At 33.7% G+C, this 16,719-nt stretch overlaps 1 protein-coding gene across 10 annotated transcripts in view; it reads right to left on the bottom strand.

Moving 5' to 3' along the window:
- Window positions 1-16,719, bottom strand: part of CDH18 (cadherin 18) — a 903,322-nt gene that overhangs the window by 116,224 nt on the left and 770,379 nt on the right. For 8 of the 10 annotated variants that reach the window (XM_070245958.1, XM_023625812.2, XM_070245959.1 and 5 more), the window contains one exon: window positions 7,692-7,859. The exons of the other annotated variants lie outside the window; for them this stretch is intronic. In XM_070245958.1, coding sequence (XP_070102059.1) covers window positions 7,692-7,859 — 168 coding nt within the window. The remainder of the gene's footprint in view (window positions 1-7,691; window positions 7,860-16,719) is intronic. 10 annotated transcript variants of the gene reach the window in all.

Below are 16,719 nucleotides of genomic sequence, written 5' to 3'. Positions count from 1 at the left end.
ACGATTAAGCAGAGAGTTTCTAAAGCTCTACTTTAAATTGTTTTATGCAGATACAGTTTACATTGGAAATGTTACAGTAAAATTGAAAAAAAAGATACACAAGGAATATGGGATTTTCCTGCATCCAAGAAACTTGTATTGAATATTGATCATTAAGAATTATATTAAGCTCTGCCTGCAATGTTTTTAATACATGAGTAAAGTAAATGACTAATTTGACAGCTATTTGAATGCCCCACATTAAAAGGACAGTTGTCCTATATCAGAATCTTCATGGTACTCTGGAATAATATCTTTAAAATTGCTTAACCCAACACATTCTGTGTTACCATATGTCAACATGCACTACTGCTAAGGTGATTATTCTGTAAAAAATTTTTCCTCAAAGTAATGGTATGGTGGGCCACTTTTCTTTTTAACATTTTCTGAAGCATAAACATGACTGATAAAAAGTGGAAAGACAGTAACTGTATAAATTCTAATTGAAAATCATTCCTATTCTTTTTAGCATTCTGTAAAGAATTAGAAATTGATTTGTAAAGACTAACTAGTAACAAGAAAATCATTTCTAAGAAGTATGTGCCTATGACCATAAACATACATATCTATACAAAACAGAGTAAGAGAAAAATAATTAATCCCTACCTTTGCTATAGCATGCAGCCATACAGATTGAAAACAAATCATAAAACAATTAACATGTTACGACTGGTAAGTTTCTAAAGAGAAAAACCTCAAATTATCTCAAAATGATTGACTTTAAAATTAGAAGAATGTCACAACCTTATTTATTTTTTAGTTATTACCTTGTCTGAAAGAAATGTTTTCTCCAGTTCTATGTATCTTGTTTAATAGAATAAATATATAATAAAAGAATTTCGATTGTCTTTATTTTATATACTAAATTTTGTGACATAAGATAAACATACTTTGTCTTTGTCGAGGCTGAATGAAAAAATATTTATAACATGCCAATAATCTGTTTTACTATTAATTAGAAAATTAGAGCTTTCTTTCAAAATTTATACTTTCAATTCAGCTATGTGGAATATCAAACTGATATACTATTCATCTAAGTTTCTTCCACAATGTTTCAACTTAAACTTCAGTGGGATGGTCTTTCCAATCTGGATATGAGGGCGTGATATATATCTGACGAACTTCCCCATAGAATACAGCTATCAAAGCTACACAATACCCATAAAATGACTGTTTCAAGTCAGTGGAACACATTCAATGTAGAAAGGCCTGGATGAGGTATGATCCTTGAGAGAAAAGAAGCATAACAGGGTGAGTTTTATATTCACAATGACTCAGTGCATTTGTAAATGTTCAGTGCTAGGGGAAAGAGTCCAAGAAGAAATTATATAGTTTGTGGAGACACAGGTTCATGTTCAGGGCTGGCACGGTAGATAAAATGAGAACAAAGGCTTAGAGAAGAAGAAACCTCAGAGAAATGAGCCAAAAAATCTGAATGCAATTTTCCTGTGGTAATGATAGATACGTACACTATAGTTGTACACATAGAGACTCCAAGAAACCAAGAGAAAGCAGAGCTGGAAGGCAAGGAACTAAGCAAAGGTTTCAGCAGCCATGAGTCACTGGGAATCCAAATTGGTAAACACTTGAGATTTCAGCTGATGCTAGAGAAAGATTAGTTTTCAGGAGTAAGAGCTTCCCAGGAACAAGGGAAAAATGAAATAGACTAGTTCTAACAAAATTAAACTAAATTCGGTAATCCAAGAAAATAATTCCACCCGCTCTGGAGGAAGATGACATAGTCAGAGACTTCTACAATTGTTTATACACAGTGTTCAATCAACAATTCCAAAGCATCTTTAAAAATGGAAAATGATCAAAACCGAGAAAAAAACAATCAATAAAATGACCAAGACCTGATTTTGATATTGTAGTTATTATAAAATAATTTTGAAATAACTATGATTAATGTGTTTAAAAAAATAGAAAAAAGGTGGAGATTTTTAGCAGGACTCAACAATAACCAATGATTTATATTTAATGCATCAAGTAAAAATTATAAAAGTTAAAAAATTCAATGCTGTAGGTATATCTAAAAGATTTAATAGATGGGGTTAATTAAAGAATGAACACACTGGAAAAGAAGATTAGTGTACTAGAAGATGGGTCAATATAAAATATCCAGGTTAAAAAAGAGTAAAATGTTTTAAATATACTGAAAAAAGAATAATAAACTGATGGTGAATAGTTAAAAGACCTAACATGCATCCTTTTGCAGAACCAGTGGGAGAGAAGTGAGAAAATAAGATAGAAGAAATATTTGAAGAAAGCTGAGCAAAGTTTCCCAGAACTAATAAAAGATAGCTTAAAAATTCGTTATAACTGAAAAGCAGATTTTTAAAAAAGTAAATACCTCCTAGGTGCATCATAGTTAAACTCCTGAAAACTAAATAGAAAGAATATCTTAAAATAAGAAACATCCTTTAAAGTAAAATAAAGTGATCTACAGTAAAGCAACAATAAGACTGATAGGTGTTTTTTCAACAGACAAGAGGGTAGTCAGCTGACAATTAAATTACATCACTAATTATTGGAATAGGAAAAATTCCTCAAACTAGAATTCTACTCCCAGTGGAAATGCCCCGTAAAAAAAAGTAGAAAAACAATGTTTAGTGAAAAACCAAAAAACAAAAAAGGAAAGAATACATTGACAGTAGCCCAGTACTAAAAGAAGCAGAAAGAGATTTTTTCTTAGAAAATTTAGAATTTCCTTTAGAAAAAAAATTATTCTAGAAGGAAATACAGAAATTCAGGAAAGGATAAATAGCACCAGAGAGGATAAATTATTACTGACTTAAAAATAATTCTTTACTATTTAAAACAAATAAACTAATGATAATATTTTACAGGGCTTAATATATAAGATGACAAAAATAGCAAAAACCAAACAGGTATAACAGTGTTAAACAGTTTTAAAGTTGTTCATTTTTCAAGCGATAAAATTGCAATTTAAGATATAATGCAATAAATTGTAATATCTAGAGTAAACATTAAAGAAAAATAAAAGAAAGCAAAATAAAAAAATGTTAATGGAGGAGAAAATGAATGGAGTGAAACACATGAATAAAATACAAATAAAATATGAAAGGAGAAAAAAAAGGAAAGGAAAGAAAAAATTAAACAAACAGGAAGATGGTAGACAAATAGAAACATATCAGTACTTTAATTATAAGTGCAGTAAATCAAATAATAAAAATTATAAAACCAGATTAAAATAAAACAAAACAACAAATACTTAGCTTAGTAGCTTACATGAAACTTTTAAAAAATAAGACCAATATAGTTTGAAAGTAAAATGATGGACAACATAACATTTAACCATTAATGAACAAAAAAGAAAACAAAAATGTTTTATAGTTATATTAATATCAGGCAAATTGGACTTTAGTTATGAATCATTATTAAAGTTAAAGAGAGACATTTCACAATGAATTATTTTCAATCCAAAGGAGGATATCATAACCTTCAATCTGTGTACTCCAGTAATACGGTTTCAAACTATATCTAAACAAAACAAAACAAAAACTAATAGAAAAATAAAAGGATAAATAGAAAAATCCAGTATCGTAGTGGAAGACATTAATATACACCCCTCAATGGCTGACAATGAAAATTCTGTATAGATATAGAAAACTGAAATGACATAATGAATAAACTTGAACTTATTTACATATGTAGAAATCTAACCCTGCAGCTGCAGAATTTACCTTCTTTTAAAGCACATAGAGATACTTATCTAAATCAAGTACATGCTAACATCTAAAGAAACCCTCTGCAAGTTTCAAAATATATGTCTGTAGCCATTAAAAAATAAACTAGATATCATTTTTTATAAGTATACTAGAGAAACTCTAGCTTGCTGATAATTAAAACATACACTCCACATTTTGATGGGTCAAAAGAGAAGTTTTCTTGTTCGTTTTTTAAAACTCCTGTTTCCAAGAAAATAAAGCTAAATATATTATATACCATTTAGATTTGTTTTCATGAAAATGAAAATGATAAATTAAAAACAGTGATCCTTCTTCTAAAATGTTTTGCTATCAACAAAATCATATCAATGTCGGTATCTTCATTTGTGATATTTCCTTTTTCACTAACATTAAAACTTACACAAACCAATTGAACAGCCTTCATTTTTAGCATTACGGGAAATATTGCCATCTATTGAATTTTTAGGACTCGCTCCTCCCAATGTTACATTGAATTATATCATCTCTAGTCATAAGCGGGCTTAATTTGTTGGATGACTTACAATTTGCAAGCATTTCAAGTTCTTGGGCAAGTTTTGTTAGGTAATCAAGCTTCTACTATTTTGTTGTGATCAGTTGGCGTGTGTCATTCTTCTTTCCCCAACATGGTTATCTACTCTACAAGGGCAGTTATCAAAATACAGCTCCTCCCATTTAGGGTACGGAAGGTTTGCTTTATGAACTTTCATGAAAGTTATTGAATTTTACATGCAAACTCTTTATACAAAATAAAAGATGTCAGCGACTTTTTACATACCTAAGAATAAATTAAGCAATAACTATTAACATAGTTAAAACCAGAGAAGGAAATAGTAAGAAGCTTAAGAAGTAGAATAGATTCCTTTCAATAGAAGAACTAATATTGAGGAGTTTTATACCTTGAGATGTTTTTCTCTCAAGAACTAGGTATCCTTTGTGTCTTTAGATTAAGGATTCAAGCCACAAATGGGCTGATTTGTTCGCTTTCACTGTGAGTCTTACAAACAGCTCCCTTTCCTGACACTTTCCCGCCCACATGTCCACATTACCGGGAATTGCTCATGGCTGTGCTCTTAGTTGGGCATGTATTATGCAGTATTTACCCTCCCCTACTGCCTCCCTGACACTGGCAGGCAACCTGCTTCAGCCTGCATCTTTATGTGCCTCATATCCTAGACCACTGAGCTTATAACTCCCTAATGTAGAGACTTTGTAAAGCAAATTATTAGTCTAGCTCACTCTCTAGCTCTCAAACACTTACTCAAAGTCTATTTACTTTAAATTAAGATGCAAGATATAAAAAGCTGACTCACTTTCTCAGGCCTTGGTAGATTAACAGAAGAAAGAAAAAGAAAAGAAAACAAATGCTTTGAGGGAAGGTTGTGCAAAGTTTTGAGTGACAGATGTTTATACTAGAGTCAGTGACAGCAATGGTGTAAGAATCATGGCTCAGACAGGTGAAGAGAGAAAGAAGTCCGCAGGTGAACTGTAAAAATATCATATTTGAAAGAAAACAATTAGACTGCTGGATCCATTTAATGCCTGGGTATGATCTTTATACAATTTGAACTGTCTATAAAATGTCTGCATTTCATGGTGCATCACGAATGCAGTTCTCATAATATATCATTTTTTTCTCCAAGCAGTTTACAGAGTTTCCCATGATATACCTAAGCATTTGATGAGTTACAATGCTTCTGGGTAAATTAAAGAATAAGCCACTCTTGTCATGGTGACACCATATCATTCTGAAAGCAGCAGTGTGTTAGCCATAATCAAATATCTTTTAAACAAACTAGAGTGTGAGGTTCTGTGTGTGCACTGCCTCCATTGCAAAACAATTAACATGCATCCTGCAGTGTGGCAGGATTGGCATCTGTCAGTTATTCTGCACAGACTACTACTGATGTAAAAAGGTAGATCCTGTTAGATATCATGAGTTCGCTCAGAGAGTGTTCATTTATTCTGTGTCCTTGTCAGGTAAAACAATTGTTTCACCATGAACTGATGTTTCAACAGTAACACTGTTATTAATCAAGTTACTAAAATTAGGAATACACTTCTCTATATTCATCACAACTACAATTTTCTATTGATGTCTAAAACCAATTATAATGGACTTGTAAATTAAAAAAAATAGTTTATGGTGAGAAGGAGGAAGAGAAAGACTGGGAGACACTATTTGTACCATGGTCAAACATTTATTGAGTGTCTATTGTGTATACTTGAGTTTTCACTCTACTGAAAACTATAATGTTAATATGCATCTCAAAAATAGTAGTGGTAGAATCTACTCAAAAATAATGTAGACAAGTTGGTGTTGTAAATTATCATCAAGTTTACATTCAGTTGAGTTTAGTATTATGATTCACTACATCTTTAAGAAAATCTTTGAACTTCAATTTCCTCATACTATGAAATAATAGCATTTGTCTTATGGTGATATATTTGTATATGCATGTTGCGTGGACTAAGCGATAAAATAAATACAAAGTGTACTATAATTTGTAAAATAACTTAAAATTTAATTATATTTTATGGTTTAATATAATACAGATTTACCTATGATTTATAATTTTCTTTCAAGCATACGTTTTTCATGGAGCACAGGCCACATGAAGGAACCACGTCACATAATCTTATTACTAGACCCAGTATTTTAAGGTGGTTTTACCTAACTGTGAATTTGACTTGTATGCTTCCTCACAATGGTAGTTTGACAGAATACTTAAATTCAACTCATTCACTTAGTAATCATTTACCCAGGGATGGGCACTAATCTGAAGACTTAAGTTTACACAGACAACTTAAGCATTGTTCTTACTTGGACTTGTAGTAAGGAGATACATACCTACAGAAATACACATTACATGAAAGTGCATGGGACAGGGCTATGCAACAGGAAACAAGAATTAATTAACTCTCTGCTAATTCTGCAACAGAGTTCAGAGAAATTCATGAGAGGGTTTTAAACAAAGAAATATGAGTATGGAGAATTCTGGGCTGAGTTAAGGATGTGTAAAGTGTTATTGCATTTTAGGAACAGGAACTGATTCACTGTGGCTAGACCTGGAGTGTACTGAGCAATGTGAAGAGATAAAACTGGGCGAGGCATTTGGCACTGACTTGTGAAGACCCTTCGTGGATACCACATTGTCTCCTTTATTATAGTTTTAACATCATGTGTGAGAAGGACATAAGGAACAGCTTCTCAACAGGGTTTTTATGATAATTAAAGATTATTCTATAAAATGTCATCCACAGCTCTGTTACATTAGAAATGCTGAAATATATTTCTTTCTTAGTCTGAAGATGTCATAAACACCATTTCGTTCCAAACTCACAGAACTGACACCTTCTCCCCCTGAATTGCCTGCTGGTTTGAGTTCTCCACTCTCAAGGCTCATATTCTATTCTGAGATCCTACTTTATTCTATCAGCTGTGCCCTGCTGTTGGATGGTGTGTGTGTGTGCATGTGTTTGTGTGCAGAGCATTCGTTCATAACATGAAGGATTTTTTAAAAATTTTAGTCACAAAAGGTACATGTGCAATTATTTTGTGTGAGTAGAATACTGATATCAAAATGTATTTTGAACATCTCCATAAAGATCTTAGAAACACACAACTACTTCCTCAAATTCAGGATATCATTACTTAGCCCCACTACATCATTTTTAATATTTAACTGTGATGCCAACTGAAACACATATCTTTAACACAGAAACAATTATCTACCAGATTCAGGAGCCAATAGGTGGAGTGACTTCTTTAGCCCTGTGTATAGAAGGGAGACCATAAAGCATGAAAATAAAATATTCTCATTGAGATAATAATAACATGACATTATATTTTCAAGTATTTCATTGTGATTTACATAAATGAACAGTGATAAGGGCAAACCATAAGAAAAAGGTACATACTCTGAGGAAACCGTGGGGGGTTGTCGTTGACATCGGTCAGGGTGATGTTGACCGTTGTCGATCCTGAAAGCCCTCCAACTTGCCCAGCCATGTCTTTGGCTTGAATGACCACCGAGTAGTGTTCTCTGGCTTCTCTGTCCATATTATGTAAGGCAGTTCTAATAACTCCTGTAATACATATTTTAAACAAAACAATATGGATTATACATTAAATGAGAAGCAAGAGATTATATTACATTAAAAGAAATATCTCTCTATCTTTTTCTGTTTTCAGCATTTTTTTTTGTTTGTTTTTTGGTGAGGAAGATTGGCCCTGAGCTAACATCTGTGCCCAGCTTCCCCTATTTTATATGTGGGACATGACAACAGCAAGGCTTGATGAGCAGTGTGTAGGTTCTCACCTGGTGTCCAAACCCATGAACCCCTGGCTGCTGAAGCAGGGCATATGAACTTAACTACTATGCCATCAGGCCAGCTCCAAGAATTGTATTTTTAAATGAAATATTTTTGAGAGGAAGCTAGACTTCTGAGACAAATAGTATCTTAACAATTGAACCCAAATCGTCACATTGAACCATTTATTTACACCACATGTTCCAAAGCATTCTATTAGTGGCAAATTAAGATACCCATCTCTTTGTGTTCTTTAGGGTGGATGGTCCCTAGAGGGCAGCCTTGCAGCCCGAGCTTTCCCCTTCTTCTGGTGTGCTGAACATTTCACAACTTGTGCTCCTCACAAGTGTCCACTGAAATGATTTGAGCAGAGGCTAATTTTCCTCTTTTCAGAACAATTTATATAGCTTCCTGACAGGGTTATCAAAATTAGGTGATGGAAAACATTGAAAGAGTGTGGACACTTGAACAAAGATTGGGAGGCATTTTAACATTTATCAAGACTAAGAAACTTACTGTTTTTGTCAGGAAATAACAACTCTAAGAACTAGCTTTAAGTACATAAGCAAACTAAGGAAAGTGATGAGATTGATTCCAAAAATCACACATTAAAGTCACATTCTTTGTCTGATAATAGTGCCAAAGGAGATATTTAACACGTTTTTCATGAATTAACACTTGGATTCAATAAAGAGATAAAAAAGTTATATATTCATATGTAATTATGCATAGTACACATACATGTAACACATAAATTACACCAACATGTAGTATACATGTAACACACACATATAATTTACATAGCTTTGTCAATAGATCCTTTAATTTAAAACTGAAACGCATTTTCCAGAGGGTCAAACTTACCCTAGAACTATTAACTATGTCACAAAATTAAAAAATCGTCCTCATGTAGATGAACCATATTATAAATAAGTATAAATACATACGTATAATATACATTTGTATTATACATGCATATAAATTTGCAATTCCAAACATAGGTCAATATTTAACAATCACCTTTTTAAAAATCACCTTATTAAAAATATTTGGATCATGTCACTTTTGAGAAACACACCAATGGTTTCAATCACTCACACACTTGACTATTAGCGCAATTCATAGGATGACGCCAATTATAATAACTGTTGACTATAGAATTTAACGAACACTTTTACAGATAACATCTTGATATAATGAGAGAAAATAAGGTTGTAGGGGCCAGCCCAGTGGCACAGTGGTTAAGGGCACACATTCCGCTTCGGCAGCCCGCAGTTTGTCAGTTCAGATCCTGGGTGCAGACATGGCACCACTTCGCATGCCATGCTGTTGTAGGCATCACACGTATAAAGTAGAGGAAGATGGGCACAGCTGTTAGCTCAGGGCCAGGCTTCCTCAGCAAAAAAAAAAAAAAAGAGGAGGCTTGGCAGCAGTTAGCTCAGGACTAATCTTCCTCAAAAAAAAAAAAAAAAGAGAAAGAAAATAGGGTTGTATATTCAAGTTAAAAAATAGTCTTTTAAAAGTGGGAAGGAGTCATCAATCAGTAATTTTGAGTATAGAACACTGAGCCACTACATTTTTTTTAACCTAATTGATTGCATGTATAATGTCTTTGAAAGAAGAACCTCAGGCATCAGGAAAAGAGATCCCACAACTTCCAAAATTTGTGAATACATAATTGTGGGAATGCAGGAAAACTTTCCTGAAGCTAAATAGAAATGAAAATTATTCTTATCAAAAGAAATTATAATAATGAGATAATAAATGATTCATCTAATTCATGTATATGAAAAAGCCTCAAGCATCCTTATTAAAAAGAACAATGTTTTATCACATAAGATAATTATATAAGAAGAAATTGAATTGATGCAGAAATGAACAGGCTAAGAATTTCTGAAAATATTTCATGAAACAAATGTATACTTTCCAATATTTGGAAAAAGAGTAAGGATGCCATTCTGAAAAGAATACATTGTAAATGGGAAATGCCTCTGGTGTGTAGCAGTATTAGATTATTGTCCAGGATAATGTTTTACAATGAAATCATTAAAGCAATATTTGCAGGATATAAATATATAAAAGGAATATCCATCATTACAAAGTGAATGATGGATATTCCTTTTATACAATTTGCATGTTATTCATTCAAGAGGCTCAGAGAAGGGAAATCAGCACAACTTCTGTTTTATAGTACAGACTTTAATAACTCATCGCATTATCTCCCTTCTTTTATAATATAGCTGCTTCTGCCACAAAATGGAAAGAAAGTTGTCAGCCAAATTTGCTTTTGGAAAGAAAAGAGCACATCCAGAATTGACACATCCTTCTCAGAAATGATTGTCTAAGCATCCATTTAAATTCACAATTCTCTTGAGGATAGCTCAGTTGCACATACTTAGCTATGACCTCCCTTGAGGGCACATAGGTACCACTGGGAATGTTCAATCAAATTGCCATAGCAACATGAGCCTAGTATATAATAATCCTCCTCTAACACGTAGCCCAGATGCTTGTAATTGGGGTAGCCTAGAACACAGCCAATGCATAGTAACATCTTTTTTGCTTTTAAATAGACTTTATTTTTCAGAGCAGTTTTAGGTCCAGAGCAAAATTCAGAAGAAAGTATAGACAGTTACCTTACTCCTCTCACCCAAACACACGGCCTCCTCTACTATTAACATCACCCAAGGTCCATAGTTTACAGTAGGGTTCACTCTTGTTGTTACACCTTCTATGGGTTTGGACAAATGTGTAATGGCATGTATCCACCATCATAGTATCACACAGAATAAGTTAACTACCCTAAAATTCACCTCTGCTCAACTTATTCATCCCTCTCTCCTCTGAACCGTTGGCAACCACTGATCTTTTTACTGTCTACATAATTTTGCCTTTTCCAGAATATCATATAATTGGAATCACACACTAGCCTTTTCAGATTGGCTTCTTTACTTCACAATAGGCATTTAAGGATCCTCCATGTCTTTTCGTGGCTTGATAGCTCATTTATTTTTAGTGCTAAATAATATTCCATTTTCTGGATGTATCAAACTTTGTTTATATATTCACCTACTGGAAGACATTTTCGATTTTTCTACATTTTGGTGATTATGAATAAAGCTGCTATAAACATCCATGTGCAGTTTTTTGTGTAGATAGAAGTTTTCAGCTCCTTTGAGTAAATATCAAGGAGTATGACTGCTAGATTTTATGGTTAAGAGTCTGTTTAGTTTTGTAAGAAACTGCAAACTGTCTTCCAAAGTGGCTGTCCTATTTTACATTCCCACTAACAGTGAAGGAGAGTTCCTGTTGTTCACATCCTCATCAGCATTTGCTATTGTCTGTGTTTTGGATTTTGGCCATTGTATTGTCTAGTGCTATCTCATTGTTTGAATTTGTATTTCCATAATGGCGATAATATTGAACATTTTTTCATATTCTTATTTTCATACGTATGTCTTATTTGGTGAGGTGTCTGTTAAGGTCTTTTGCCCAGTGTTTTCTTATTGCTGAATTGTAAGAGTTCTCCGCATATTTTAGATAACAGTCCTTTATCAGATATGTCATTTGCAAATATTTTCTCCAAGGCTAAGACATAGATTCTCATTCTCTTGAGTGTCCTTCACAGTGCAGAAGTTTTTAATTTTTGAAGTCCAAATTATCAATTATTTCTTTCATGGATCATGACTTTGGGGTTGTATCTAAAAAATTATTGTCATACCCATGGTCCTCTAGATTTTCTCCTATGTTATCTTCTAGGAAATTTATAGTTTTGTGTTTAGTACTTAGGTCTGTGATCTATTTTGAGTTACTTCTTGTTAAAAGTGTAACATCTGTCATCTTTTTGCATGTGGATGTCAATTTTTTCCAGCAACATTTGTTGAAAAGACTGTCTTCTCCATTGTATTATGTTTGCTCCTTTGTCAAAGAGTAGTTGACTCCATGTATGTGGGTCTGTTTTGGGACTCTCTATTCTGTCCCATTGATATATTTGTCTATTCTTCCATCAATATCACACCATCTTGATTACCATAGCTTTATAGTAAGTCTTGAAGTCAGGTAGTGTCAGTCCTTCATTTTTGTTCTTCTCCTTCAATACTGTGTTGGCTATTCTGAGTCTTTTGCCTCTATATACAAACTTTAGAATCAATTTGTCAATATCCACAAAATAACTTTCTGGGATTTTGATTGGTATTTCATTGACTCTATAGATAAAGCTGGGAAGAACTGACATCTTGGCAATGTTGAATCTTTCTATCTTTCCACATGGACTATCTCTCCATTTATTTAGTTCTTTGTTTCTTCCATTAGAGTTTTGTCGCTTTCCTGTTTTCCTCATATAGATTTTGTAACTTTTTTGTTAGATTTATATCTAAATATTTCTTTTGGGGGAAAGCTTCCCTAAATGATATTGTATTTTTAAATTAAATTCCACTTGTTCATTGCTGGTATATAGGAAAGTGATTGGCTTTTATATATTATCCTTATATCCTGAAACCTTGCTAAAATGCTCAATGGTTCCTGGAGTTTTCCTAGATGCCATTGATTCCTTTGGATTTTCTACATAGACAACTATATCATCTGTGAACAAAGACAGTTTTATTTCTTCTTTACAAATACGCATAGCTTTTATTTCCTAAGAAATATTTTGTTGCTTTAGCTAGAACTTAAGTTATGATATTCTAAAGCAGTGGTGAGAGGGGACGTCTTCACCTTGTTCCTGATCTTAGTGGGGAAGCTTTCAGTTTCTTATCATTAAGTATGATGTTAGCTGTAGGTATTTTGTAGATAGTCTTGATTGATCAAGAAAGGATCATTTGAGGGGCCAGCCCCATGGCTGAGTGGTTAGGTTCACACACTCCACTTCAGCAGCCCGGGGTTTTGCTGGTTTGGATCCTGGGAGTGGACATGGCCCCACTCATCAGGCCATGGTGAGGTGCTGTCCCACCTAGCACAACCAGAAGGACCTACAACTAGAATACACAACTATGTACTCGGGGGCTTTGGAGAGAAGAAGAAGAAGAAGAAGAAAAAAAAAAAAGATTGGCTACAGATGTTAGCTCAGGTGCCAATCTCCAAAACGAAAAAAAAGAAGAAAGGACTAATTGAGAAAGATGAGGAAGAATCTCTCTATTCTTAGTTTGCAGCAAAGCAACTTTTAAAATCTGGGAATATACTTTTTAGCAGAAGAGATCCTTAACACTTTTAAATAAGAATGCCTTTCCTAGTTCAGATTGTGGGTTTTTCAACAGTGAATGATACGTGGTGTCACTGAATGAATTATTTCTTAAGTAAATTTATTTCATTCATGTATTCCATCTGGATTGGTTAGTAAGATTAAAAATATATAAAATACTTTCTAATTTTACAGTTTAATGTACTGATATGCTTCCCGATTGCTTGAAGCAGATGCGTAACAATGGTTCAAGCAGGCTTTAACATCCCTTGTCCAAGATCACACCATTCTTCTGAATGCTCCTGGTCCTTTATCCCTCTCACTTACAGTTCATTTGGCAGTCACATCCTCTCAATGATTGCCCCAACATCCATAACAACTACCACAGGTGATTCCAGTGCAAGTGGGTCAAGATCATACTTTGAAAAGCCACAATTAGAAAGATGAAATTCTACTATTATGTATTTACACATTTCTTCACTTTTTATCTCCATCTTGTCATGCCAATAAATGCATAGATGTATGGGGATACACACATGCACACAGACAACAAATAATATACAATGATAATATACATTTTACAAAACTGTGAAGCCTAAACTCATGTATAAGACTTGGATAAACTATGTTTACACAGTGGAAGTAAGAAGTGATGATTCGTTTGGCCTTTTCTGCCGTGTATCCATGTACCCAGTAACTGTAATACAACTTACCTTCGTCATGCAAATAAACTTAATAAAGACATAGCACATGACCTTTTCATTAAGCAAATTTGTAAAGAAAAAAAATACAGCAGCTAAATTAGTTAGTATAAATTATTGTATTGTTCATTTGTTTAAAAATAAAGAAAACTCTCCTGTTTTCAATACATAGAAGGTAACTGGAAATGGCATATTCTGAATGTTTGTCGGATATGCTTCACTAGCAATGTTTACCAAAAATTTTAAAAGGAATTGTTGCCTCTTATTCTCCTGTGATGCTGGGTTGAATCAACAGGATGTGATTACTGTTGCATCATTTTGTTTTGTTTCTTATTACTTTCCTGGTAAACAATTGTAGGTGCCCCACTGTCTGCAAATTACCTTCTGACTACTGCTTCTCAATCACCTTGATATGTAGGGGCTTGTACCTGGGAATTACTCTCTGCTGAATACAAGTTCATAACATTGAAAACTCATTTGTGGTTATAAACATTACTCGTTGAACCTGTCTCACTGGCCTACCCTATGTACTTGTTCCCTGACTGATGATATTCATATGTAGCAAGAGATCCTCGAGAATGTTTTCTTGCAATTTAATCAGTAAAAAGAATTTAAGATGGAAATGTGCAAACCTGGGTCATTAGATAATACCGTAGAAGACTGCAGAATAAAATGCCTAAAAGACTAGGACAAAGAAACAAGGATGCACATTCAAATTCCTACAGAGACTTCCAAGGCACATATATACATTTATAAGAGGAAGTGGTAAGTCTTCTTTCATGTGTAAACTACACATATACATTTTGACTCAGTTGCTTATTTTGCTTCTTAATTTGCTCAATTGCTCATTCATTCAAAGGCTATCATGTAATTATGTAATATCTATTAAAATATACTGGAGTCCCAGTGTTTCTCTAGTGGGGCAAAAGGGCTACTTAATAACAAAATCACATGGAATGCCAATTATTATGCAACTTCAGGGATGTCATCTTAGACCTACTGAATCAGAATCTGAAGGAGTGGGCCCAAGCATCAGTATTTGTGACAAGCTCCTTCCATGATTCTACTGATGGTCAAATTTGAGATATCCACCCAGAGTCGAGAACACATGATATCTGGCCTCAAGGTTCTCCTCTTTCATTGGAGAATCTGTTTATTTAAAATAATTAATTGCTGAGAGGTTTAGAAGTTTCATTGACCATTTTCTACACAATGACACAGCATTTTTGACAGTAATTATCCATCTTTCCAACTGCCTGATTGTGGTGATCTAGGTACCTGGAAGATTCTTTATGTTAGCTATTCAATTGCTATTTGTTTCATCATTTAGTATATCATATGCTGTATCTATTCAGCTACACATTTTGAATGTTCCCTACTAACTTTGTAAAGATAATGTGCTTCCATAAATTCTTGTCTACATTGAAAGCAAAAACATTTAGACGTTGAATCTATCCATCAGCAACACAGTTCAGACATCTGTTTTCTTCATTCATCACCAATTCAATGTATGCTGAATTTGTTTCTGCTTTGAATAAAATTTGGGGTATGGAGACATATACAACAGAGCTTACAACATTAGAATGTTATAATTAGAACATTGACTGATAGGGAAATAGATATGCAAATCTGGAAAGTTAAGTAATACAGAAAATACATTTTATTAAATGGCAAACAAAACCCAGACTTGAGAGGTCATAGTTATCAAAATGGATGAGCACAACCACAAAGTACTTTGGGAGAATGGCATGTTTCTAGGATATGGAAGGATGGATGGAGAGGCAGAGTACCCATGGAAAGAGGATCTGACATGAACAAAGGTGTAGATTGGAATCTGGATCTAGATCTGGAATGTGTATGGCTATGTAGACAAACTGGCTTCATTGGAAAATGATTGAGGAGAATAGTAGAGATTAGGTACTTAGTGATTAAAATACTCTGAATATTTGTACGTCTTGTTCCTTAAGTGACTGAAAGTTGGAAAAGCTCTGTTTCTGCCCCTGTGGAAAGTCAAGACTGACTAAACTTCACTATTGGTCAGTTGTTACTGGCTGTGGCTGAGCAGATGCACAGTTATCTTTACAGTAACAGTTAGCACCTTCGAAACTCTAATTTTCCCGTGGGTAATGGACTAAACTTCACATTTTTGTTTATATTTTTGCTATACAATTTATCTTATTTTTAAAGAAAATTGTATAATATATGATATGAAACATTGGCATCCCAGAATTTTTTTTAAAAAAACATATTTAGCTTTAAGCTATGACTCATGGAATGAACAATCATAAATTCATGAAGGTAGACATTTTTATGCTTTGGTAGGAATATTCAATTTTTCCTCCTCTACACTTTTTCTCTTCCTACCATTAAAATTGATGATACAGCATTTTCTTTCTGCTGAGGAGAAAAGGAAGGAGAATTCACAGGTTTTGAGTATGGACTGTGACACAGCCACTCCCTTCAGGTATATATCTCATATATTTTTTTCCCATACATTCCGTAAAAGAGAAAGGTCAAAGTTTAAATAATTCTTCGTAGATCAGAAATTTCCAAAACCTGAAATATAACACAGGACTTCCTGACGTTAAAATCCTAATGCCACAGGTGTTAGCTCAAGTAATTAAGATCTGGAATCTTATAAAGTCTATAGGAGAAGCTTGGGATATTTTGAAAGAGAGAGCCAGAAAGAGAGCAAGAGAGACAGAGGAGGAGATAGAAAGAGGAACATCACCATAAAAGTAGGTATTACCTTCTCTAA

This window comes from Equus caballus, chromosome 21 (genome assembly GCF_041296265.1).
Source record: "Equus caballus isolate H_3958 breed thoroughbred chromosome 21, TB-T2T, whole genome shotgun sequence".
Lineage (NCBI taxonomy): Eukaryota > Metazoa > Chordata > Mammalia > Perissodactyla > Equidae > Equus > Equus caballus.
This window is presented reverse-complemented; position numbering and strand designations above follow the sequence as displayed.